This window comes from Miniopterus schreibersii, assembly GCF_964146895.1.
Source record: "Miniopterus schreibersii genome assembly, chromosome: 2".
Lineage (NCBI taxonomy): Eukaryota > Metazoa > Chordata > Mammalia > Chiroptera > Miniopteridae > Miniopterus > Miniopterus schreibersii.
In genome coordinates this window covers 95432654-95455815 of record NC_138102.1, presented here as the reverse complement: position 1 = coordinate 95455815, position 23162 = coordinate 95432654, and the positions used below count along the sequence as shown (strand labels likewise).

Here is a 23162-nt window from a genome sequence, read left to right as displayed (position 1 = left end):
TAGAAAAACTCACAAACAAACAAACACTCAATGGAAAATATATCCTTGGGTGAGGATTAATAGGAAAAAAAAGTGCCATAAATCATGCTCCATGAGTTGAGGCAGCCACAAAGGTTCAAGGGGAGGGGACATGGACTTCCATTTCTTGATGGTAAAGTTCTGGAACAGCCAGTCTGGGACCAGAAATATTGTTGCTACCATTTTTGGAAATATAGTCTGCTACAGCACCTTAACTGATTTATCCCCTCAATGGAGCATTCACCCTTCCGCTTTTCACTTAAGAAATTCTACCCACTCTTCTCAAACTGTTGTAAAATCCTGATTACTGCAGTGCTCACTGATCACTGTGCTGAAACTTTACCACACTTAGGACTATTACCCAGACTCCTACTAGATTGTGAATTCTATTAATACAATTAACAGTATGTCTTTTATTCACCACTATATCCCCAAGGCCTAACACAATGCCTGTTACACGAGACATAACTAACAAAAATTTTAATAAATGTATGAATTATAACTCATCATTTTGTTATATAATAATTTATTTTGATTGGTGTATTTATTTATTAACCTATTCAATAAACATTTGTGCCTGGCATTGTGCAGGTAGGGAATAGTGTCAAGAATAGAGACCCTAATGCTGTTATGCATTAGCAGAGGGACTAGAGGATAAAGTAGGCTTAGGGGTTATGTGTGCACTTTCTATAAATTATCTCATCTAATCTTCAAAATGACCCTATGTGGCAGATACTGTTCTTATACCCACCTGATGGGTGAAATAGAGTTACTGAAGAGATTACTTCTGGATTATTCAGCTATTAAAAGGAGTGATTCTAAAGTCAAAGCTTGCGTGGCTGGCATGGCTCAGTGGTTAGAGGGTCAGCCCTTGCACCTAAGGGTCTCTGGTTCAATTCTCGGTGAAGGGCACGTATCTGGGTTGCAGATTCGACCTCCAGCCCTGATAGGGGTGTGGGAAGGAGGCAAACAATCAATCTGTCTCTCTCACATCGATGTTTCTCTCTCTTCCCCCTCCCCCACTGTTATCCACTCTGAAAATCAGTGGAAAAAAATATCCTCGGATGAGGATTAAAAAAAAAAGTCAAAGCTTATGTAATTTGTACTACCCAAAAAAGGATCCAAGTTTAAAAACTTCAGAGATGCTACTGGAGAAAAAATTCAAATAGAAGGAAATTTGGTGAGTTCTGTGCCATAGTTTTGAGTTAATAAGATAGACTTAGAAAGGTGTTCAAAAGAAATGTATGAAAATGGGTTGAGAGCCTATACTGAAACTGAATGTTGCTTGGCTCTTCCTCTAATTCTAGAAATCCATAGCAAAATATATTTTCTTTTAATTAATTTAATGATAGTAAGAAAGAAATGAAAAAAAATGTAATAAGACAAATTATTATTTTAAAAAAATCTGTGATAAATTTTCCAATTAAGGAAAAAATAGAAACAAGTACATCCTAGCAGGCAATTTACTACTACATTTATCAGGCAATTTGGCAATATACTTCAAGTCTTAAAACTTCATATTTTATGATAATACTTTTTAAAAAGTCCTATAAAATAATCAGTTATTTAAAGATTTATGAAAAACTATATTCACTATATATTATTTATAATGAAAAATATAGAAAACCTAAATGTTCTAACAAATTATGGCATATAAATAAAACAGAACTGTGTCATCATAAAAATATTTTAGAAAAATATCTGATAAGGAAAACTGCTCATATGCATTAAACGGAAAAAGTCAGGTTATAATATCTGTGTGTTAATGCTGGTTACTTCTGGATGGTGGTATTAGAATTATGGTTGACATTTTCTGCTCTGTACTTTGTAATGTTTAAGTTTCTAAAATGAACATAGATTTTCTAAGTAAAAAAGTGTTATTTTTAAACTTAAAATACTTAGTTGCTAATGTTTACCTGATGAGATCTTAATATGGATTTTGTGGATTAAAGGCTTTAATCTTTTAGTTTTAGTCTTTTACTTGGGAATATTAATTATAACCAATAGTTGCTACAGGCTTTCCCCACACCCTCTAATTTAATCATCCTAACAACATAGGAGGTAGACACTGTGATTTTAAGGATCTAGAAACAGAGTCAGGCGAGGTCTGGGAGCTTACCCCAGGTCACAACAGGGCTAATTTGGTGAGACAGAATTGACTCCAGGGCCTGTTGACTCCCATAGGCCACTCTTTACCTCAATTACAATAATGCAACACACTGTAAGGCACCTTCACATTTATTAAGTACTTCTCAAACTGGTTTGATTACAACAATCACCAAGAGGTGCCTGTCAAAAATACAGAGGGAGAGTGCTAATGACTGATTTCATGGCCTTAAATAGGACCTTCTGAATGAAGATCATTAGGAAGGCAGGGACAGAACTTGAGAGTTTTAACAAGTGCCCAAGTGAATTTTCTACCAAGCGAGTTTGGGAAATTCTGTGTTATCACATTTGATTAGAAAGAATGAAATGACACCAAATTTTACAGAGCAGGAAAAAAAACAGAAATTAGGACACTAGACCTGCATCAAATAGCTATATAATATTGGCACAGATAAGAACATATTTTTTTTTTTTGCCAGTGCTTTTTCAGAGAGAGTGGGAGGGAGAGAGAGGGAAAGAGAAACATCGATGTGAGAGACACATCGACCAGCTGCTTCCCGCTCACACCCAAACTGCGGGGGGAGCCTACAACCGAGGTAGGTGCCCCCGGGTTGGAAATGAACGAGGGACCCTTCAATCCGAGGGCCAACACTCTAACCACTGAGCCAAGCCGGCCAGGGCAAGAACTGTATGTTTTAACTGTAGTAATTTTAAAATTTAAGATTCATTTGTGGAATTTCAAAAGTCCAAGATAAATCCACAAAGACCTGGACTCATGCAAGCAACTTTGGTACAAGTGCCATAATAAATTCTGTGGTCATCCTAGTTATAACCCTTTTCAGAGTAAACTGTTAATGCACATGTGTTAATCTGAATTTCTTATTTATTTGCAACACAATCTATATTGTAAGTATAAGTAAGGGCATGCAGTATACAGAGAGGAAAGGACAGTGAAGACCAGCACGGGGCAGAATTCCTGTGGTATCTTTCCACTCGGTATATTCCTCTCTTCCCAGACCCTCCCTGACATATCTTCTGTGACTCATTTTTGCTTGCTCTTGGCTGTTACTAAGAGGTTAATAAATAGACAGCTAAACTGTGACCTCACTCTTCAGGGGATTTATATTATAAAAGGGCTTCTGGATGTTGGGGAAAAAGCTTTCAAGGAATTAAGCTAAAACCATAATCCACAAGTGGTGGAGTGGGTATGTTCAGAGGTTAGGTAGCATCAAAGGAGAACGAGGAGCCAGCATCACTGGGAGCAGCCTGGGGAGATGGCTTAAATAAGCCTCATCAATTACAATTAATATTAATAAAGTGCATTATTTGCAAAATGTCCAGAAATATAAATACCAGGTAAATTAAGTTTAGGAACTAGTAAGTCTCAGATTGTTTTATTTCTTTCTGTTTACACATGAAGATCCTAGGTCACTGGGCTGGGTCTTTTTTCCCTTGTTTTGCTGTTCATCATGATCCGTAGGAATGCAACCAAGATTATTATTATTCTTATTCATAATGAAAATGAAGATGAAGCACATTATATGCATAAAGGATGTATTATTTGGTCTGCAAAATTACTGAATTCTTGATTTAGCTAAGTGCCTTCTGATAAGAGTTTAACTGCATTCCAACGAATAATAAAGGTGGAAACATTATAAGAACCTAATTTGATTAAATCAAGGGTTGCATAAAAATAACAACAATGAAACAAAGAAAAAGACCATGTAAACTTTGAACTTTATAAGAACAGCTTGGGACTGTGGCTAAAATAGAGTAAAGAAAAATTAGATTCAATTGAAAAAACATAAAGGGGGGAAATTCTCTGATGACATTAACACCAAGAGTAACTAGCTGAGATGTTATATATGAGGAAGAAAATACAAATGTTTAATGAAAGTCAAAGGAGCAAACCACTGGACTGCCTGAAAACAGACATTAATACATATTATTTTTAAAGTTATGATGTTAATATTTTGAGGATCAAGTTTTTATAGTCTTCACTTGAAACCCTAATATAAAAAATGAACATAAATTACAGTACAGAACACACTATAGATATTTCTGATAACCAAGAACTGTTTTGCTATAAATTATTTCTAAAGACTTCTTTCATTATTTTTCTCTCTCACACTATCATCCTTTGTTTTGTACCTTTTAGAATGAGAATTTTGAGGAAAAAACAATCTGTACCTGTCATTTTCATTCCCCCCTAATTCTCTCTTTACCTGCTCACCAATCTTTTGAAACTGATTTACCAAGAGTCCAAATGAATAAAGCTAGTGACCAAATCCAACAGCCTCTTCTCAAGTTATCATCCCACTTGACCTTTCTGGAATACCAACACTACTGACCAAACATTTCCCGAATTTCATGATACTACATTTTCATTCTTGGTTAATGTTCTTGTTAGATCGGCCAAGTACAGAAACCTGGGTACAGAAACTCATCAGGGCAGGAAGCCCCAGATGCCTAGTAAGGGGCAAAACTGGGAAAACAAGAACCTTGTCCCCAAGGCAAACTACCCTCCCCTAGCCTATCACTGGTCATGAGGTTTAGACCTCCTGGGCATTTCCTCCCTAAAGATAATATCTAGGTGTCAGTTGTATTTCAGCTCCAGGTCCAGATAAGCAGCAAAACCAGACAACTGGTGCCCTGGCTGCCTCAGGACCAGATACATTGATGGATGACTCCGTGTCCTGGCACCGACCAATCAGTGGAGACCACGACCCAGAAGGGGCACAGCTGGAAAGCTGATAAATGTTCTATGGAAACACTCCCCTGAGACCTCCCATAGGATTCCCACCTTCAAGAAAGAGATAGATATGCTCAGGACAAAGGACCCAGTGCTCGCTCCCCACTAAGGGAGCAGACAAGCGCCATCTCCATCCCCCATCCTCCCCTGGAGGGGACCCCATGAGACTTGCAACCAGGGGAGCAGTGGGCAGCAGCTTGTCCTGGGCTTACCCCCTGAACCTGTCTCCAAGGCCCGGAACCTGTCTCCAAGATCCCCTTCTTTCTCTGACTTCTCAGTGAGCCAAAGCAGCCCAGTCTAGGTTCTCCTGTTGCTGCTTCTATGCTCTTCCTTGTTTCACTGTACCAAGTATATTTTTGCTGCCATCATGGACCCAATACCCTTTGGCTCAGTGCTGTGTAGCCCTTCCCTTTGGATATCCCCATCCTCCCCTTTTAATAAATTTAATTGTTCTTTATTCATCATCTGAGATGGCTATTTAGCTTGCCTGTGCACCACCAACTTTAATCTTTCAGTTCTTATTTAAAAACACCTGTGTAATTGGCTCTTCATGGTACTTTTACCTTTCGAATGTAGATTTCAATAAATTTTTAAAAAAATTATCTTTATTGTTGAAAGTATTACAGATGTCCCCCTTTTTCCCCCATTACCCCCTCCACCCTGTACCCACTGCCCCTACCAGGCCTTCACTACACTACTGTCTGTGTCCAGGGGTTATGCATATATTCATATAAGTTCTTTGGTTAATCTCTTTCCGCCCACCCTTCCCCCTTCCCCTCTGAGATTCATCAGTCTGTTCCATGCTCCTATAGCTTTTTCTTTTTCATACAAAAAATAAACATTTGTTGCAAATGAATTAGAAAGTTATGAGAACAAAAAAGAAAATATAAAAACTTATAATTTTACAAGCAAGAACGAACTATTGGCAATTTGGCCAATATCTTTGCAGACTTCCTTTTAGGTACACAGGCATATAAATACAAAACAAATGAACCCTTACTCTTTATGTATTTTTTAAAATCCTGCCTAACTGACAAAACTGAACAAAGAAGACAGTTCTACAATAATAGAGACCTCAATACTTTCACCAATGAATAGAACAAGGAACCACAGAACTCAAACACTGTAAACCAATATGGAACTCTGCACCTGAGGGTATCAGGATATACATACATTCTTCTAAAGAGCACATGAAACATTCCAGGACCATAAAATAGCTTAAAAAACAAATCTCAATAAATTTAAACACTGAACTCATACAAAGCATTTTTTTCTGATAACAGTGGAATGAAATTAGAAATGAGTAAGAGGGAAAACTGGAATATTCACAAATATGTAGAAATTAAACAACACAAGGGCTATTAGAAAATAAATACCTTGAGAAGAATGAAAATGAAAACACAACGTTTTAAAACTTTTGGGACACAGTAAAGGGACTACTAACTGGGAAATTTATTGCTGTAAATTTGTACATTAAAAAAGATCTCAAATCAATAGCTTAATTATACATAATTAAGGAGCCAGAAAAAAAAGCAAACTAAACTGAAAACTAGCACAAGGGAGGAAATAATAGATTAGAGATAAACAAAACATAGAACAGAATAACAGTAGAGAAAAATTAATGAAACCAAAAGATGGTTCTTTGAAAAGATCAACAAAGTTGAGAAACCGTCAGCTAGTTTGATTATAAAAAAAGAGAGAAACCTTAAATGACTAAAATTAGAAATGAAAATGGGGACATTAGTACGGCCGTTACAGAAATAAAAAAGATTCTATGACAATACTATGAACAACTCTATGGGAACAACTTGGATAACTTAGATGAAATAAATAAGTAGAAACAAACAAATTAGAAAAATGAACTCAATGAGAAATAGAAAATGTAAGTAGACCCAAACACGTATGAAGAGTGACTTTGTAATCAAAAACTTTCCAACAAAGAAAAGCCCAGGACCAGATGGACTTACTAGTGAAGTCTATCCAACATTTAAAGAATTAATATCAATCCCCCTCAAACTCTTCCAAAAACAGAAGAGGAGGGAACATGTCTGAACTCATCCTAAGAGACCAGTATTACCCTGATACCAAAGCTAGACAAAGGCATCACAGGAGAAGAAAACCACAGGCCCATCCATATTCCTTACCAATACGGATATAAAATTTCTCAGCAAAATTCCAGAAAACAGAATTTGACAGCACAATAAAAGGATTGTACATCAAGACCAGATGGGATTCATCCCTAGTATGCAAGGGTGGCTTAAAATATGAAAACCAATCAATGCAATACACAATATTAATAGAAAGAAGAAAAGAACCCACATGATCATCACAATGGAGGCAGAAGCAGCATCTGACAAAATCCAACACACTTTCATGATAAAAACAAATTCAGAGTGGAAGAGACCTTCCTTAGCAATACTAAGAGCACATATGTAAAAGAAGAACTAACATCATGATTAACGGTGAAGAATTAAAGCTTTTGCTGTGAGATTAGGAACAAGAAAAGGGTGACTATATTTGCTACTTCTATTCAACATGTGACTAGAAGTTCTAGCCACAGCAGTTAGGCAAGAAAAAGAACTAAAAGGCATCCAAACAGAAAAGGAACAAGTAGAATTATTTCCGTTTGTAGGAGACATGATTTTATATGTAGAAAATCTTAAGAAATTCACAAAAAACAGAGCTAATAAATTAATCAAAGTTACAGGGTACAAAAATTAACACACCAAAATGAATTGTAATGAGTTATATTTCTTTTCTTTTTAATCCTCACCCGAGGATAAGTTTTTATTGATTTTAGAGAGATGAAGGGAGGATGAGGAGAGAGTGTGTGCGAACGAGAGAAACATCACTCCTGTATGTGCCCTGACTGGGGACTGAACCCACAACTTGGGTATGTATCCTGACCAGGAATAGAGCCCAAGACCCTCTGGTGCATGGGGCAGTGCTCCAACCAACCGAGCCACACAGGCCAGGGCATATGAGTTATATTTCTATACACTAACAATGTGTGGAGTGTTCTAAAGTTGTCTGTTAGGTCTAGTTCCCTTACAGAGTTGCTTAAATTTTCTATTTCCTTTTTGGTCTTCTGCCTAGTTTTTCCACCCATTATTAAAACTGAGTACTGAAGTCACCAACTATTATTGTTGAATTATCTGTTTTTCTTTTTATTTCTATCAGTTTTTGCTTCATGTATTTTGGTGCTCTGTTATTAGGTGCAATAGAATATTTATATCTTGCTGATGGGTTGATCTTTTTCTCATTACAAAATGTCTCTACTTATATTTAGTAACATTTTTGTTTTTGTTTTGAAGTGTATTTTATCTGATACTAGTATAGCCACACTATTCTTGTGGTTGCTATTTGTACGATGTATCTTTTCCCATATTTTTATTTTCTATTTGTATCTCTGCATCTAAACTGTATCTACTGTTAACAGCATATAAGCTGAATCTTTTTTCACCTAGTGTGATAATTTCTGTCTTTTGATTGGACTGACTGAAGCATTCATATGTGACGGTGGTATTGATGTTGCTGGGTTTATTTATTAAATATGTTTTTATTGATTTCAGAGAGAGGAAGGGAGAGGGAGAGAGAGAGAGGAAAAACATCAATGATGAGAGAGTCATTAGTTGCCTCCTGCATGCCCCACGCTGGGGACCGAGCCTGCAGCTGGGGAGCTGACCCAAATTGAACGTTGATCTCCTGGTTTATGGGTAGACACTCAACCACTGAGCAACACAGGCCAGGCAATGTTGCTGGGTTTATGTCTGCTATTTTACTTTTTGTTTCCTATGTGTCTCATGTTTTGTTGTTTCTCTATTCCTTCTAAACTGCTTTGTTTACATTGTTTGCTGGTGAAACATTTAAATTTAATAATCTTTCAACTACAAATCTGAGTTATTTCCTTACTGGTTCCACTAGACTTTTAATTTACCAGAATTAGCTTCAGATTTATACTTAATTCTGAAGATATATGGAAATGTTACTCCTATGTAGTTCTATTTCCTTCTCCCGCTTTTTAGGTATCATTGTTATACATATTGTACCCATTAGTGTTACAAACTCCAAAATACATTGTAAGTTCTTTCTTTTTTATTTTTGTTAATCCTCGCCCAAGGATATTTTTATCATTGATTTGTTAAAATTTTTAATGGACAGTGAGGGGGGAAGGGAGAGAGAGAGAGAAACATCGATATGAGAGAGGCACATTACTGGCTGCCTCCCCATCCTGAGTGGGGATTGAACCTACAACCCAGGTACATGCCTTTGACTAGGAATTGAACCCGCGACCCTTCCGTGTCAGGGCTGATGCATGGGCCAGGGTGTTATAAGTTATTTCTTTACCCCGAAACAGCTTTCCTCACATCTACCTCCCCTGTGCTGTTATTTGGCAAACATATTACATTTCTATATGTTATGGGCACAATAACATACATATATATAATATATATATGTATATTATTGTGCACAACTGTTTTTATAATCAGATAAAAGGAGGAAATATATGCATTTTTACAATCTTTTAAGGTTACATAATTATCTTTACCAATGTAGTTTGTGTGATTTAAATTATAGTCTGGAGTCATTTGTTTTCCGTGAAAAACTTCCTTTTATAATTCTTCTAAGTCAGGTTTACTAGCAACAAATTCTCTTAGTTTTTATCTGGAAAAATTTTTTGCTTTCGTTGATTTTTGTTTAAAATATTACAGATGTCCCTTTTTCTCCCCAATGGTCCATTCCACCCCGTCCCATCCCCCTCCCCAGTCCATCTCCACACCACTGTCCCTGTCCTTGGGATGTGCATATATGCGTATAAATTCTTTGGTTAATCTCTCCCCCTCCATCCACCCGCCCTCCTCCATCCCTCTGACATTTGTCAGTCTGAACTATGCTTCCATGTCATTGAATCTATTCTGTTCATCAGTTTATTAAGTTCTTTAGATTCCACATATAAATGACATCATGTGATGTTTGTCTTTCTCTGCCTAGCTTATTTCGCTTAGCATAATATTCTCCAGGTCCATCCATACTGTCCTTCTTCTTAACAGCTGCATAGTATTCGAGGTGTATATGTCCCACAGCTTTTTTATCCACTCATCTACTGATGGGCATTGGGCTGTTTCCTGATCTTAGCTATTGTAAATTGTGCTCCTATGAACATAGGGGTGCATATATTCTTTCTGATTAGTGTTTCAGGATAATTAGGATATATTCCTAGAAGTGGCATCACTGGGTCAAAAGGCAGCTCCACTTTTAATTTTTTCAGGAACCTCCATACTGTTTTCCATAGTGGTTGCACCAGTCTGCATTCCCACCAGCAGTGTACTAGGGTTCCCCCTCTCTCCACATCCTCGCCTGCACAAGTCGTTTGTTGATTTGTTGATGGGAGCCATTCTTACAGGTGTGAAGTGATACCTCATTGTGGTTCTAATTTGCATCTCTCTGATGATTAGTGACCTTGAGCATTTTCTCATTTCTCTTGGCTATCTGTATGTCCTCTTTGAAGAAGTGTCTATTCAAGTCCTTTGCCCATTATTAAATTGGATTGTCTTCCTCTTGCTGAGTAATATGAGTTCTTTGTACACTTTGGAAATTAGCCCCTTATCAAATACATCCTTGGCAAATATGTCTTCCCAGACTGTGGGGTTCCTTTGTATTTTGAGGTTGTTTTCTTTTGCTGTGCAGAAGCTTTTTAGTTTGATGTAGTTCCGTATGTTAATTTTTTCTTTTGTTTCTCTTGCCCTAGGAGATGTACCCATGAAAAATCCACTACATGTCTATGATTTTACTGCCTATGTTTTCTTGCAAGGTTTTTATGGTTTCGTGACTTACATTCAAGTCTTTTATCCATGTTGAGTTTATTTTTGTGTACGGTGAAAGTCGGTGATCTGGTTTCATTTTTTTGCATGTATTTATCCAATTTTCCCAGCACCACTTATTGAAGAGACTGTCTTTACTCCATTAGATACTCTTGCCTCCTTTGTCAAATATTAACTGACCATAATGTCGAGGGTCTATTTCTGGGGTCTCTGTAATGTTCCATTGATCTATACGTCTGTTGTTGTACCAATACTAGGCTGTTTTGACTACAATGGCTTTGTAGTACAGTTTGATATCTGGCAAAGTGATTCTTCCTACTCTGTTCTTTTTTCTCAAGAGGGCTGCTCCTATTCGGGGTCTTTTTCGGTTCCATATACATTTTCGAAATGTTTGTTCTAGACCTGTGAAATATGCTGTTGGTATTTTAATAGGAATTGCACTGAATTTAAAAATTGCTTTGGGAAGTATGGACATTTTAATGATATTAATTCTTCCAATCCATGAGCATGGTATATTTTTCCACCTGTTTATATCTTCCTCTATTTCTTTTTTCAGTGTCCCATAGTTTTCTGATTATAGGTGTTTTACATTCTTGGTTATGTTTATTTCTAGGTATGTTATTTTTTTAGTTGCAATGGTAATGGTATTGTTTTTTTAGTTTCTCTCTCTGCAAGTTCATTGTTGGTGTATAAGAATGCCATTAATTTCTGGATGTTGATTTTGTACCCAGCTACCTTGCCAAATTCACTTATCAAATCTAGTAGTACCTTGATGGAGTCTTTAGGATTTTCTATGTACAACATCATGTCATCTGCAAACAATGACAGTTTTACTTCCTCCTTTCCAATTTAGATACCTTTTCTGTTTTCTTCCTGTCTGATGGCTGTGGCAAGGACTTTCAGTACTATGTTGAAAGAGTGGTGAAAGTGGACATCCCTGTCTTGTTCCTGTTTTTAAGGGAAATGGTTTTAGTTTTTTACCACTGAGTGTGATGTTGGCCATAGGTTTGTAATATATGGCTTTTATTACATTGAGGTATGATCCCTCTATTCCCACTTTGCTGAGAGTTTTTATCAGAAATGGGTGATGAATTTTGTCGAATGCTTTTTCTGCATATATTGATATGATCATATGATTTTTGTCCATTTTGTTTATGTGATGTATCACATATTTTGATTTGTGGATGTTGTACCAGCTTTGCATCCCTGGAATAAATCCCAGTTGGTCGTGGTGTATGATCTTTTTAATGTATTGTTGGATATGGTTTGCTAATATTTTGTTGAGGATATTAGCATCTATGTTTATCAGGGATATTGGCCTGTAATTTCCTTTCTTTGTAGTGTGTTTATCTGGTTTTGGGATTAGGATGATGCTGGCCCCATAAAAAGAGTTTGGGAGTTTTCCCTCCTCTTGAATTTTCTGGAATAGTATGAATAGAACAAGTGTTAATTTTGTTTGAATGTTTGGTAAAACTCACCTGTAAATCCATCTGGTCCTGGACTTTTATTTGCTGGGAGTTTTTTGATTACTGCTTCAATTTCATTAGTTGTTATCAGCCTAATCAGGTTTTCTGACTCTTCTTGATTAAGTTTTGGAAGGTTGTACACTCCAGGAATTTGTCCATTTCACCTATGTTGTCCAGTTTGTTGGCATACAGTTGCTCTTAGTATTTTCTTACAATCCTTTGTATTTCTGTTGGGTTGATTGTTATATCGCCTCTTTCATTTCTGATTTTATTTATTTGGGTCCTCTCTTTTTGTTTCTTAGTGAGTTTGGCTAAAGGTGCATCAATCTTATTTATCTTTTCAAAGAACCAGCTCTTGCCCAGCCGGGAGTGGCTCAGTGGTTGAGCATTGACCTGGGATCCCAGCAATCGGGGTTCGATTACTGATCAGGGCACATGCTTGGGGTTGCGGGCTCAATCAATGACTCTCTCATCATTGATGTTTTTCTCTCCCTCTCCCTCTCCCTCTCCTTTCCTCTCTCTGAAATCAATAAAGATATATTAAAAAAAATTAAAACAAACAACAACAAAAAAAACAAAGAACCAGCTCTTGGTTTCATTGATTTTTTGTAGTATTTTTTTAGTCTCTATGTCATTAATTTCTGCTATGATCTTTATCATTTCCTTCCTTCTACTTCCTGGGGGCTCTTCTTGCAGTTCTCATTTTAGTTCTTTTAGTTGTTATGTTAGATGGTTCATTAGACCTTTTTCTTGTTTCTTGAGATAGGCCTGTAATGCTATGAATTTTCCTCTCAGGACTGCTTTCACTGTGTCCCATAGATTTTGGGTTGTTGTCTGTTCATTTTAGTTTTTTTCCATGAAGTGCTTGATTTCTTCCTTGATCTCACTGGTAATCCATTCATTGTTTAATAGCATGCTATTTAGCTTCCATGTGTCTGAATACATTTGAGTTTTTTTATAGTGCATGATTTCTAGTTTCATGGCACTGTGATCCGAGAAGATGCTTGATACGATTTCAATCTTCTTGAATTTGTAGAGACTTGCCCTGTGCCCTAACATGTGGTCTGTTTTTGAGAATGTTCCATGTGTACTTGAGAAGAATGTGTATTCTGCTGCTTTGGGATGAAATGTTCTGTAAATGTCAATTAAGTCCATTATGTCTAGTGAGTCATTTAAGGTCTGTGTTTCCTTGTTGATTTTTTGTCTTGATGATCTGTCCAGTGCTGTCAGTGGGGTGTAAAGTTCCCCACTATAATTGTGTTGCTGTCAATATCTCCCTTAAAGTTCCCCAACAAATTTTTTAAATATTTAGGTGCTCCTATACTGGGTACATAAATCTGTATAAGGGTTATTTCCTCCTGCTGGACTGATCTCTTCAGCATTATGTAGTGATCTTCTTTGTCTCTTGTTATGGTCTTTATTTTGAAGTCTATTTTGTCAGAAATAAGTACTGCTACTCCAGATTTTTTTTCCTTTCCATTTGCATGGAATATTTTATTTCATCCCTTTAATTTTAGACTGTGTGAATCTTTTGCTCCCAGGTGGGTCTCTTGTAGACAGCATATATTTAGGTACTGTTTCCTTCCCTTCCCCTTCCCCTTTTTCCCTCCCTCCCTCCCTCCCTTCTAAATGTATCTTTATTGATTTCAGAGAGAGGAAAGGAGAGGGAGAGAGAGAGAGATAGAAACATCAATGATGAGAGAGTCATTGATCTGCTGCAGCCCGCAACCCTGGGCATGTGCCCTGACCAGGAATCGAACCCGGATCGCCTAGGATCCTAGGTAGACGCTCAACCGCTAAGCCATGCCCAGCCAGGAGGTACTGTTTTCTTATTCATTCATCTAATCTATCTCTCTTGATTCGACTAGTTATTCTGTTTACATTTAAGGTTACCATTGATATATACTTATTTAATGACATTTTCCCCTTTATGCTAATGCACCTTTTTCTCACTATTCCTTCTTTTTCTTAGAGTAGTCCTTTGAGCATTTCTTGCAATGCTGGTTTGGTGGTACTGAACTCTTTTAGCCTTTTTTGACTGGGAAGCTCTTTATTTCACCTTTGTTTTTAAACGATAGTCTAGCCGGATAAAGCAGTCTTGGTTGAATGTTCTTGCTTTTCATTACTTGCAGAACTTCATGCCACTCCCTCTGGCCTGAAGAGTTTCTGTTGAGAGATCTGATGTCAGCCTTATGATATTCCCTTTTAGGTCCCTGCTTGTCTCTCTCTTGCAGCCTTTAATATTTTCTCTTTGTCCTTGCCATTTGCCATTTTGATTATGATGTGTCTTGGAGTGGGTCTCTTTGGGTTCCTCTTGTTTGGAACCCTCTGTCTTCCTGAACTTGTGTGGCTTTCTTCCTCACCAGCCTAGGGAAGTTTCTCCTCCACCAAATTCTCTATCCCTTGCTCTCTTTCCTCCCCCTCTGGTACTCCTATAATGTGAATGTTATTTTGCTTCATGTTGTCCCAAAGCTTCCTTAGACTGTCCTCATGCATTTTAAGTGTTTTTTCTTTTTGCTGCTGTAATTGAATTTTTCTACCTTGTCTTCTAAGTCACTTATTCTACCGTCTGCTTCAATGAACCTACTTTTGATACGTTCCAGTGTATTTTTGATATCAGATATAGCATTCTTTATTTCTGTCTGATTTTTATGTATCTCTTTTTCCATGTTTTCACTACATTCCTCGATCTTACCATTTAGTGCCTTGTTTTTCTCATTATTTTCCTGAACATCTTTATAATCAATACCCTGAACTCTGTTTCTGATAACGTGCTTAACTCCATCTCATCAAAGTCTTTTTCTGGCATTTTTTCCTTTTCTTTAATTTGGGGGTTTTTCTTTGTCTCCCTATTTTGGTGGCTCTTAGTGTTTGTATCTACATATTAGATATATCTGCTGTCTCTCAGTCTTGTGGGGTGGGATTTTGTACTGAGTCCACTGGAGCCCAGAGCTGTATTTTCTTTATACTTCTGGGCTCTTTGCTCTAGGCATGTCCCTTTTTTGGGTTCTTTGGGTTTTCCTGTTGTGGTTGGGTCTAGATTGTTGTTGACCAGTCCTTGGAAGGACTCTCCCCTCAGTTAGGTTGGCTAACTGTGTGTCTCAGCCCCAACCTTGTCGTGTTAGCTGTTGTACAGGTGCTAGCAAGGCAGGACAGTGCCCAACTAAACTTCCAGGAATCAAACGGTATCTTACAAAATATCTTGACAGTTGTAATGAAAACAACCCAAGTGAAAATAGAACTGGGACAGTGAAGGGAGAACAAAAGTTCTAGAGAGAAAAAAAAATGTAAAAAAAAAAAAAAGAGAGAAGAAAACTAAAGCTGAGAGAGAGAAAAGTATACTGTTGTTAATAGTGATGAAAATTTAGAAAATAATAGGAAACTAAAATGTAAAAAACAGAGAAGCTACTAGGAGATAATAGAGACAGAGAAAAGATTCTGAAAGAAGGGCAAGCAAAAAATTAAGGGAGGGAATAGGAATAGGATAACAGTTGAAAATTAAAAAATAAAAATACAATAAAGAGACTAAGAGAAACTAACAATTGGAACAAAAAGGCATGAAGACAGAAGGGAGGAAAACGAAATAAAAGAAGAAGAAGAACAAGAAAAAGTTATGCCAATGGATTGAGAGGAGGGGGAGAGAGAGATAAAGCCCGGGCAGTGAGGAAGTCCAATAAGAGATTTGGGGGAAACTATAGAGGAAAGCAGTAAACTTGTTGGTTATAATGATAAAGTCCCAGCAATTAAGCAGGGAATATCAAGAAAGTCTTGATAGTAGAAAGGATAAAACAAAAAAAAGCTAATAGACAAAACAAAACAGAGAAACAAAACAAAAAACAAGCTAAGTAAAACAGAATTCTTTTTTAAAAAAAAATTAATTAAAAGTTTAAAAAATATTTAAAAAATTATTATAAAATTTAAAAAGAAATAACAAGTAATTTCCCCCCCTTTCTCTTCTTTCTAAGAGAACAAGAGAATAAAAAATAATAAACAAACAAAAAACAAAAACAGAAAGAAATAAAAAAAGACAGTCAATCAGGTGAGTTTCCTCTGGGCAGCTTATGTTGTCTGTGGCTCACTGTTCTGTGTGCTGACTTCAGTTGTCCTGGGAGATACTTGTGTATCAGCCAATGTGAGGAGCTGTCTAGGTTTGGCTCTGGTATCTTTAGGTAGATGGCTGATCTGAGGCTCTTCGTGGATCACCTCCTCTTGTCAACTATTTTGCAACCTTGCAGTTGCCTGGTCTTACTCCAGAGTCTTCTGTAGAGTCTTTCGGGTGTAGGATGGCTAGTGTAGGTACCCTACAAGGTACCACACCCCTTACTTAGAGGTTTCACTGTCAGGCACTCACTGTGAGGGAGTTAGTCTCTGCTCCACAGACAGCTCCTGTGTCTCTAGCCTATCCTCCAATTCTAGTTCCCCATGCACTGGTCTGCTGCAGTTTCAGATTGATTTCAGCCTGTTGCCTTTTCTGTATGGGCCGTTTCAGCAGCCTGGGCCAGTGGGTTCGATTAAAAAACATTCCAGTGAGCCCTTTGCCTGCCCTGCCCCTGGCAGGGGTTTTCAGCTTTTTCTCCAGTTTCCGAACAATAGTCCCTGAGAGTCTTACTCTTGTAATGTCCTCCTATGAGCTATTCTCCCTTCCCCCTCAGGACTGTGCCCTAAGGGGGTATCTGGGGCTTCAGTGAGCTGAACCAGCCCCTTTCCTCTTGGAGGTGGTTCTACTGCCTCTTGGAGGCAGTAGAGGCCCTGGTGTTCCGCCCCTCCCTTCCCCGATCTGGTTGGCTGTTCCCACCAGGTGCCCCGTACCTCAGTCTACTATGCAGACATAAGTGCCAGCTTTTGCTGGTCTGTCCGTCACCCAGTGCATACCAGGGAGGTGGGAGCTAGTTCAGCGATCAACAACTCAAACACGCACAAAGCAACACGGCAGAGAGTCCGCCCTGTAAGGTCCTGCTGCCCGTGTGCCAAGGTGCCCCGCAGAAGGGGACCCAAAGTCAGCTCCACGAAGCTCCCCTGAACTGCTGATTTCAGGTAAAGCTGGGGCGGTTCCACATGCCACCAGGGCACCCTCAGGGCTGGTCACAAATCCCAGACTCTTCCCGCCAGGAGCTCAGGGCGGGAGGCCTCTCCTCCCCTATCCCGTGCCACACAGATTAAATGCTTTTTGGGTCTCAACACACTGTCTTACTGGGAGGCAGAGGGTACCCCTGTGCAGCTGCTCAGTGCAGATCTCTGGTCCCTTACTACTTGGGTGCCAGAGACTTTGGGACAACCTTTCCTATAGTCAGCACCTTGAGCATTGGATGCGGGTTGAGGCCGCCATTAGAAGCTTTGTTTCGCTAGGAAGGTGCCATCCTCTGCTCGTGGGCACACCACTCCACTGGGTCCCTCTGCCCTCTGAGTGGGGCACTCCTTCCCCTCTCCTCCACTCCGGGTGTGAGATCCTCGCTTTTGGATGCCAGTGTGAACTCCTGAGAGGAGGGAACTTTGCAGCCTCCAAGCCTCAGGGCTCGGAGCCCAGCACTGGCTTCAGGGGCATTCCCCCTTTCTACGACCCCCTCTTTCTTACCAGACTCTGATGTTTCTTCTTTGTTCCCAACTTGCAATATGTCCACTCAGGTATGTTTTTCTGGTTTTTCCAAGCTGGCTACATGGTATTTTAGGAGTAAATCGAGTCTGTGGCTGGGAGTTGGGGCGCTCTGCTGCTTCTCACAGTGCCACCATCTTCCCTCCTCGAAAAGTCTTTATTTCACCTTCAATTTTGAAAGATAGCTTTACTGAATATAGGATTTTTGGTTTATTGACCATCTTTCTCTTTGAGCAATTTAAGTGTTATTCCACTGCCTTCTGGCCTCCACTGTTTTTGCCGAGTCAGCCATTATCTTATATGGGTTCCCTGTAAGTGGCAAGTCACTTTTTTTTTTTTTTTTTGCCTGCTTTCAAGATTTCTTGTCTTTGAGTTTCAGTAGTTTTACTAGGATGTGTCTGTTAATGGATCTCTTTATGTTTATCCTACTTGGAGTTTGTTGACCTTTCTGGGTGTATAGATTAGTGTTTTTCTATAAATTTTGGAAATTTTCTGCTATTATTTCTTCAAATATTTTTTTCTGCTCCCTTCTTTCTCTCCTCTTTTTGTGGTACTTCCATTAAGCATATGTTAGTATACTTAACGGTGTCCAACATTTTTCTGAGACTTCATTTTTCTTCATTCTTTTTCTTCTCTGTTCTTCAGACTAAGTAATCTTTATCAATCTGTCTTTACATTCACTAGAGTTTTTTTTAATTTTATTTTTGTTTAAAATATTACAGATGTCCCTTTTTCTCCCCAATGACATTCACTAGTTCTTTCTTCTGCCATTTCTAATCTACTGTTGAGCCCCTTTAGTGAAATTTTCATTTCAGTTATTATACCTTTCCAGAATTTCTATTTGGTTTTTTTAAAAAATAATTTCTATCTTTTATTTGATATTCTTTATTTGATGTGACATTGTCATCATAATTTTTTACTTCTTCAGTCATGATTTACTTTAGGTCTTTGAAAATAAATATAATGGGTATTTTGAGTTTTTTTCTGCTAAAGCTGAGCAGTTTCTGTTGTATTCACAAGCAGTTTCTGTTGACTGTTTTGTCCAGTGGGGTAATACTTTCCTGTTTCTTTGCATGTTTCATTGTGTTTGGAAACTGAACATTTTAGATAATATACAGTAGCAACTTTGGGTACTAACTCCCCCCTCACCACAGGGCTTGTTATTTGCCTTTTTATTTGTTTAGTGTCTGAATGGATTGCTTTAGTTGGTTCCTCTGATGTTCCTTCTCAGGGAAGCACAGCTTTGGGAATGCCCAGTCAATGGAATAACACTAGTTTGGCAGCTCTCTTAGTCTCTTTCCCTGACAACACCAAGGTGTTAAGCTCCACTAATTGCCAGTTGACTGTTGTTTTCAATAATGCCCTGGGAAATAAATTGCTCTAGATAATAATACAATCAAATTTAGGCTCCACGCACCTTGCTCTAGCCCATTTTCCATATGTCATATATAGCTACCCACAGGGCATTATTTCCAGCACACTTCAAAAAGTGTCAGGAAGCCAAGAAATTTTCATAGAACACTCCTGCTATATAAGGCCCAGAGGATGGGGCCATTATCTACTCTCTGCAAAGTAGAGGGGACTAGTTTATTTGTTTTTTTTTGTTTTGTTTGATTTTTACTCTGCACCTGAGAATATTTTTTTCATTGCTTTTCAGAGAGAGTAGAAAGGAGAGAGGGGAGAGGGAAGGGGGGAAAGAGAGGGAGAGGGAGGGGGAGGGAGGGAGAGAGGAAGAGAGAGAGAGAGAGAGAGAGAGAGAGAGAGAGAAACATCAATGTAAGAGAGAGACATCAATTGGTTGCCTTCCACACAAGGGCTGGGGATCGAGCCTGAAACCAAGGTACATGCCCTTGGCCAGAATCAAACCTGGGACCCGTCAGTCAGTCTGCATGCCGATGCTCTAACCACTGAGCAAAATCGGCTAGGGCCAAAGGGGACTAGTTTAGATAATAAAATGAAGAATTTCTGATATTATTTGAAGTAACTGAGAATTGGCAGTTTATGAACTAAAATTATGTAATTATAGCATTTGGATTTTTGCTTCTTATTTTATTTTTTCAGGTTTTTATTTTGCATTTATTATTTATTTAATTAAAATGTTTTTTATTGATTTTAGAGAGAGGAACATAGAAGGGGAGAGAGACAGAAACATCAATGATGAGAGTCATTGATCCAGCGGCTGCCTCCTGCACATCCCCTATAGGGGATCGAGCCTGAAGCCCTGGCATGTGCCCTGAGAATCGAACTTTGATCTCCTGGTTGATGGGTCGATGCTCAACCATGAAGCCACACTGGCCATGCATATTTATTTATTTTTTTACTGATGGCATCAGGACTCCATTATATGACCCTCTTAATTGCTCTAGTTTTACTTTTTTTTGCGCAATTTAAAACATTAATACCAATAAAAACTAACATGCTGGATAAAATAATTATTCTATTAATAATTCATCTAGAGACATTAAAAAACCCCAAATATTTTTCCTCTTCCTCTTTAGAAAAACCCATATACAAAACAACTGTTTCTTAAATACATATGTATAAATGTTTAACTGTACTTGTGTCACAAGGATTGAAACATATAAACAATAAGTAAATGCATGGCACAAAGAATGATGATAACTGAAACGATGAAAACCTAGTACCAATTCTGAAAAACAGAGATTTTTTAGCTCCAATATTTGTTTTTTTAAACTGAAAAAGATCCAACTCACGTTCCACGTGCTCAAACATTACTGAAAAGAGGAAGTCTCGTGGTGTCATGTAATATTCTCCTTCGTGTTCCAGTGAAGAAAACTGCATGAAGCGCTGTTTACGAAGAGACAACTTCCCCATCATCTTTCCACAGTCACCATTTTTCTAAAAGAAAAAAAAGGCCATGAAAGACTTTTTTCAGTATTATTCCCCAACTCCTTCTACAATAATCTTATAATTAATGAATAAATGTGTAAAGTAAGAGAGTGAGAAGTGCCAAGAAGAAATACAAAGTAAGACAAGAAACTGATAAGGAGTAATGTTTTAGACAGGACAGTCAGGGAAGGCCTTTTTAAAGAGTTGACATTAAGGAGACTAAGTGAGGTGCAGCTACTGAGGGGTGCGAGGGGAGGAGAGCATGCTAAGCAAGAGGTAAAGACAGGAATAAGCTTGGTATGTTCAAGGAATAGCGTGGCAGAAGATAAAGTCAGACAGGTAGGCCACAGATCACGTAAACGTGTGCTCCCATAAAGATAAAATACAGCATATCTGGTAAATAGCTCTGCTTTGAGAAATATTTTTACATCGTGGGTAGCAAGTGCTAAAAGAACAAGAATGGGTAAAATATTGTTAGTGTAAGAGTCTCTAGCCCAGGCAAAGGGACCTAGATCTTGATCCAAATGCTGATAGAGACAATAATGAAATATTTCTTGCTAACCTTTGAGTCACACTTTACTAATTAATTAAGTACATGGATTAGTTAGTTAATCCTCACAATTACTGGACAAGAGATACTATGTTAGATACAAAAGCTATAAAGTAAATGGCAGAGTCAGGATAAAAAATCAGGCGTGTCTGACTCAGTGTCTCAATCTCTTCTCTAGCACACTATCCTACTCATGGCTAGGCGTTATTTCCCAGGCAAACAGGATGAAGATGACATACTAGTTAACACAGATACCAAGGTCAATAGAATAATCTTGACACAAAATGTGAGTGTTGGCTCTGGCTGCCATGGCTCGGTTGGAGTGTCGTCCCATACACTGAAAAACTGGGGGTTTGAATCCAGGTCAGGGCACATACTTAGGTTGCATGTTTGATCCCCAGTTGGAGTGTTTACAGGAAGGCAACCAATCAATGTTTCCCTCTCACATTGATGTCTGACTGTCTGTCTCTTTTTCTCTAAAAAATCAATCAGCATGTCCTCAGGTGAGGATTAAAACAAAAGAATGTGAGTGTTATCTGTGAAATCCAACAGCACACTCTCACCCTAGATAGCTTTCCTTAAGGTGCTGCCCTAACTTGGACAATATCCTTCCTTGGACACATCACCCCCCTTTGATACTCACTACTGATTTGTTATTTACCCTGACATACAGGTGATGGTCAATGAGTGCTGACTAGAAATGAAATGGGGAAACATAGATTCCAGTTGCTCAAACCTCTCCAGGTTCAAAGGTCCTTTTTGGTTGATCTCTGTTCTCTCTATTGATTTGATAGTGACTTCCTTGAGCAGCTAGATTTATACCTCTTTTGTGTTTTGCGCAGTGCCTACCAAAGTATTGGACATATATGCAACATTCAGTAATACTACAATGATCTGTACCCCTGACTTCTCTAGAACTTATCCATTCCTGTCTTTCCTATTCTTTCTCCTTAAATTACTAATTAAAATCACTTGAGGGGCATGTTTTAATTATATGAGTCTATACTCATCCTAGTAATCAGAAAACTGAATTTTATTAATATCTTCTCAACATTTTATACATGAGGCAGATATATTATCATTTTATTGATTTATTTATTTAAATCCTCACCCAAGGATATTTTTCCATTGCTTTTCAGAGAGAGTAGAAGGGTGGTGGGGGGTGGGAAGAGAAACAGAGAGACAGACACGGGGGGGGGGGGGGAGAGCGAGAAAGAAACATTGATTGAGCACTGACCAGGGCTGGAGATTGAGCCTGCAATGGAGCTATGTGCCCTTGACCAGAATCAAACCTGGGACCTTTCAGTCTGTGGGCCGATGCTCTAACCACTGAACCAAACCAGCTAGTGCTATTAGCATTTTATTTAACAAATCTATGTAAAGTATCTATAGGAAAACAGTAATAAACAAGATGAACATTAATTCCTACTAGAAAGTCCTAAGTGCTTTGGCAATAAATTTACAGAAAGTATATGATGATCTGGATAGGGAAGGAGGATGGGTAAGAATCTTCTCAGTAAATGTCATAGCACTGGCAAAGTCCTAGAGAGAGAGCACAGTATTTTAGAAGAGCTGAAAGAAGCTGAACATGGGCATAAACATTATTAGCTTAGAGAATATTTATATTATACAAATGTTTATACTATCTCTTAATCTTCACAGATTAAGAGATTTACAAAAGTAAATAATCTATACAGAAATACAGTATATTTCCAAATCCTGAAACAAATGTAGGCTTTTATCTAAGTTGTTCATGACTAGTTAAAAAAATGTTTTACCAAAAATTTAATCCTTTTTGTATAAATAAACAAATTCTTATTTCCAAACTTTAGCTAACTAATTTATCCTCCTCAACTGGTTTCATAACAAGTTGGTTAACAAACATTTAGTATGTTCTATGTATTATACACTATATTCTTACAATAAAGTAAGCTAGAGAAAAGAAAATCATAAATTTGTCTAAGTTTTTTCAAATTGTCACAAATCCCCCCAAATTTTCCAAAATATT

General features: G+C 38.0%; 1 protein-coding gene across 5 annotated transcripts in view; it reads right to left on the bottom strand.

The window, feature by feature from the left end:
- The window catches only part of MICU2 (mitochondrial calcium uptake 2), a 116177-nt gene that overhangs the window by 68542 nt on the left and 24473 nt on the right, over nucleotides 1-23162 (bottom strand). For all 5 annotated transcript variants that reach the window (XM_081129893.1, XM_081129895.1, XM_081129894.1 and 2 more), the window contains exon 2: nucleotides 20469-20613. In XM_081129893.1, coding sequence (XP_080986019.1) covers nucleotides 20469-20613 — 145 coding nt within the window. The remainder of the gene's footprint in view (nucleotides 1-20468; nucleotides 20614-23162) is intronic.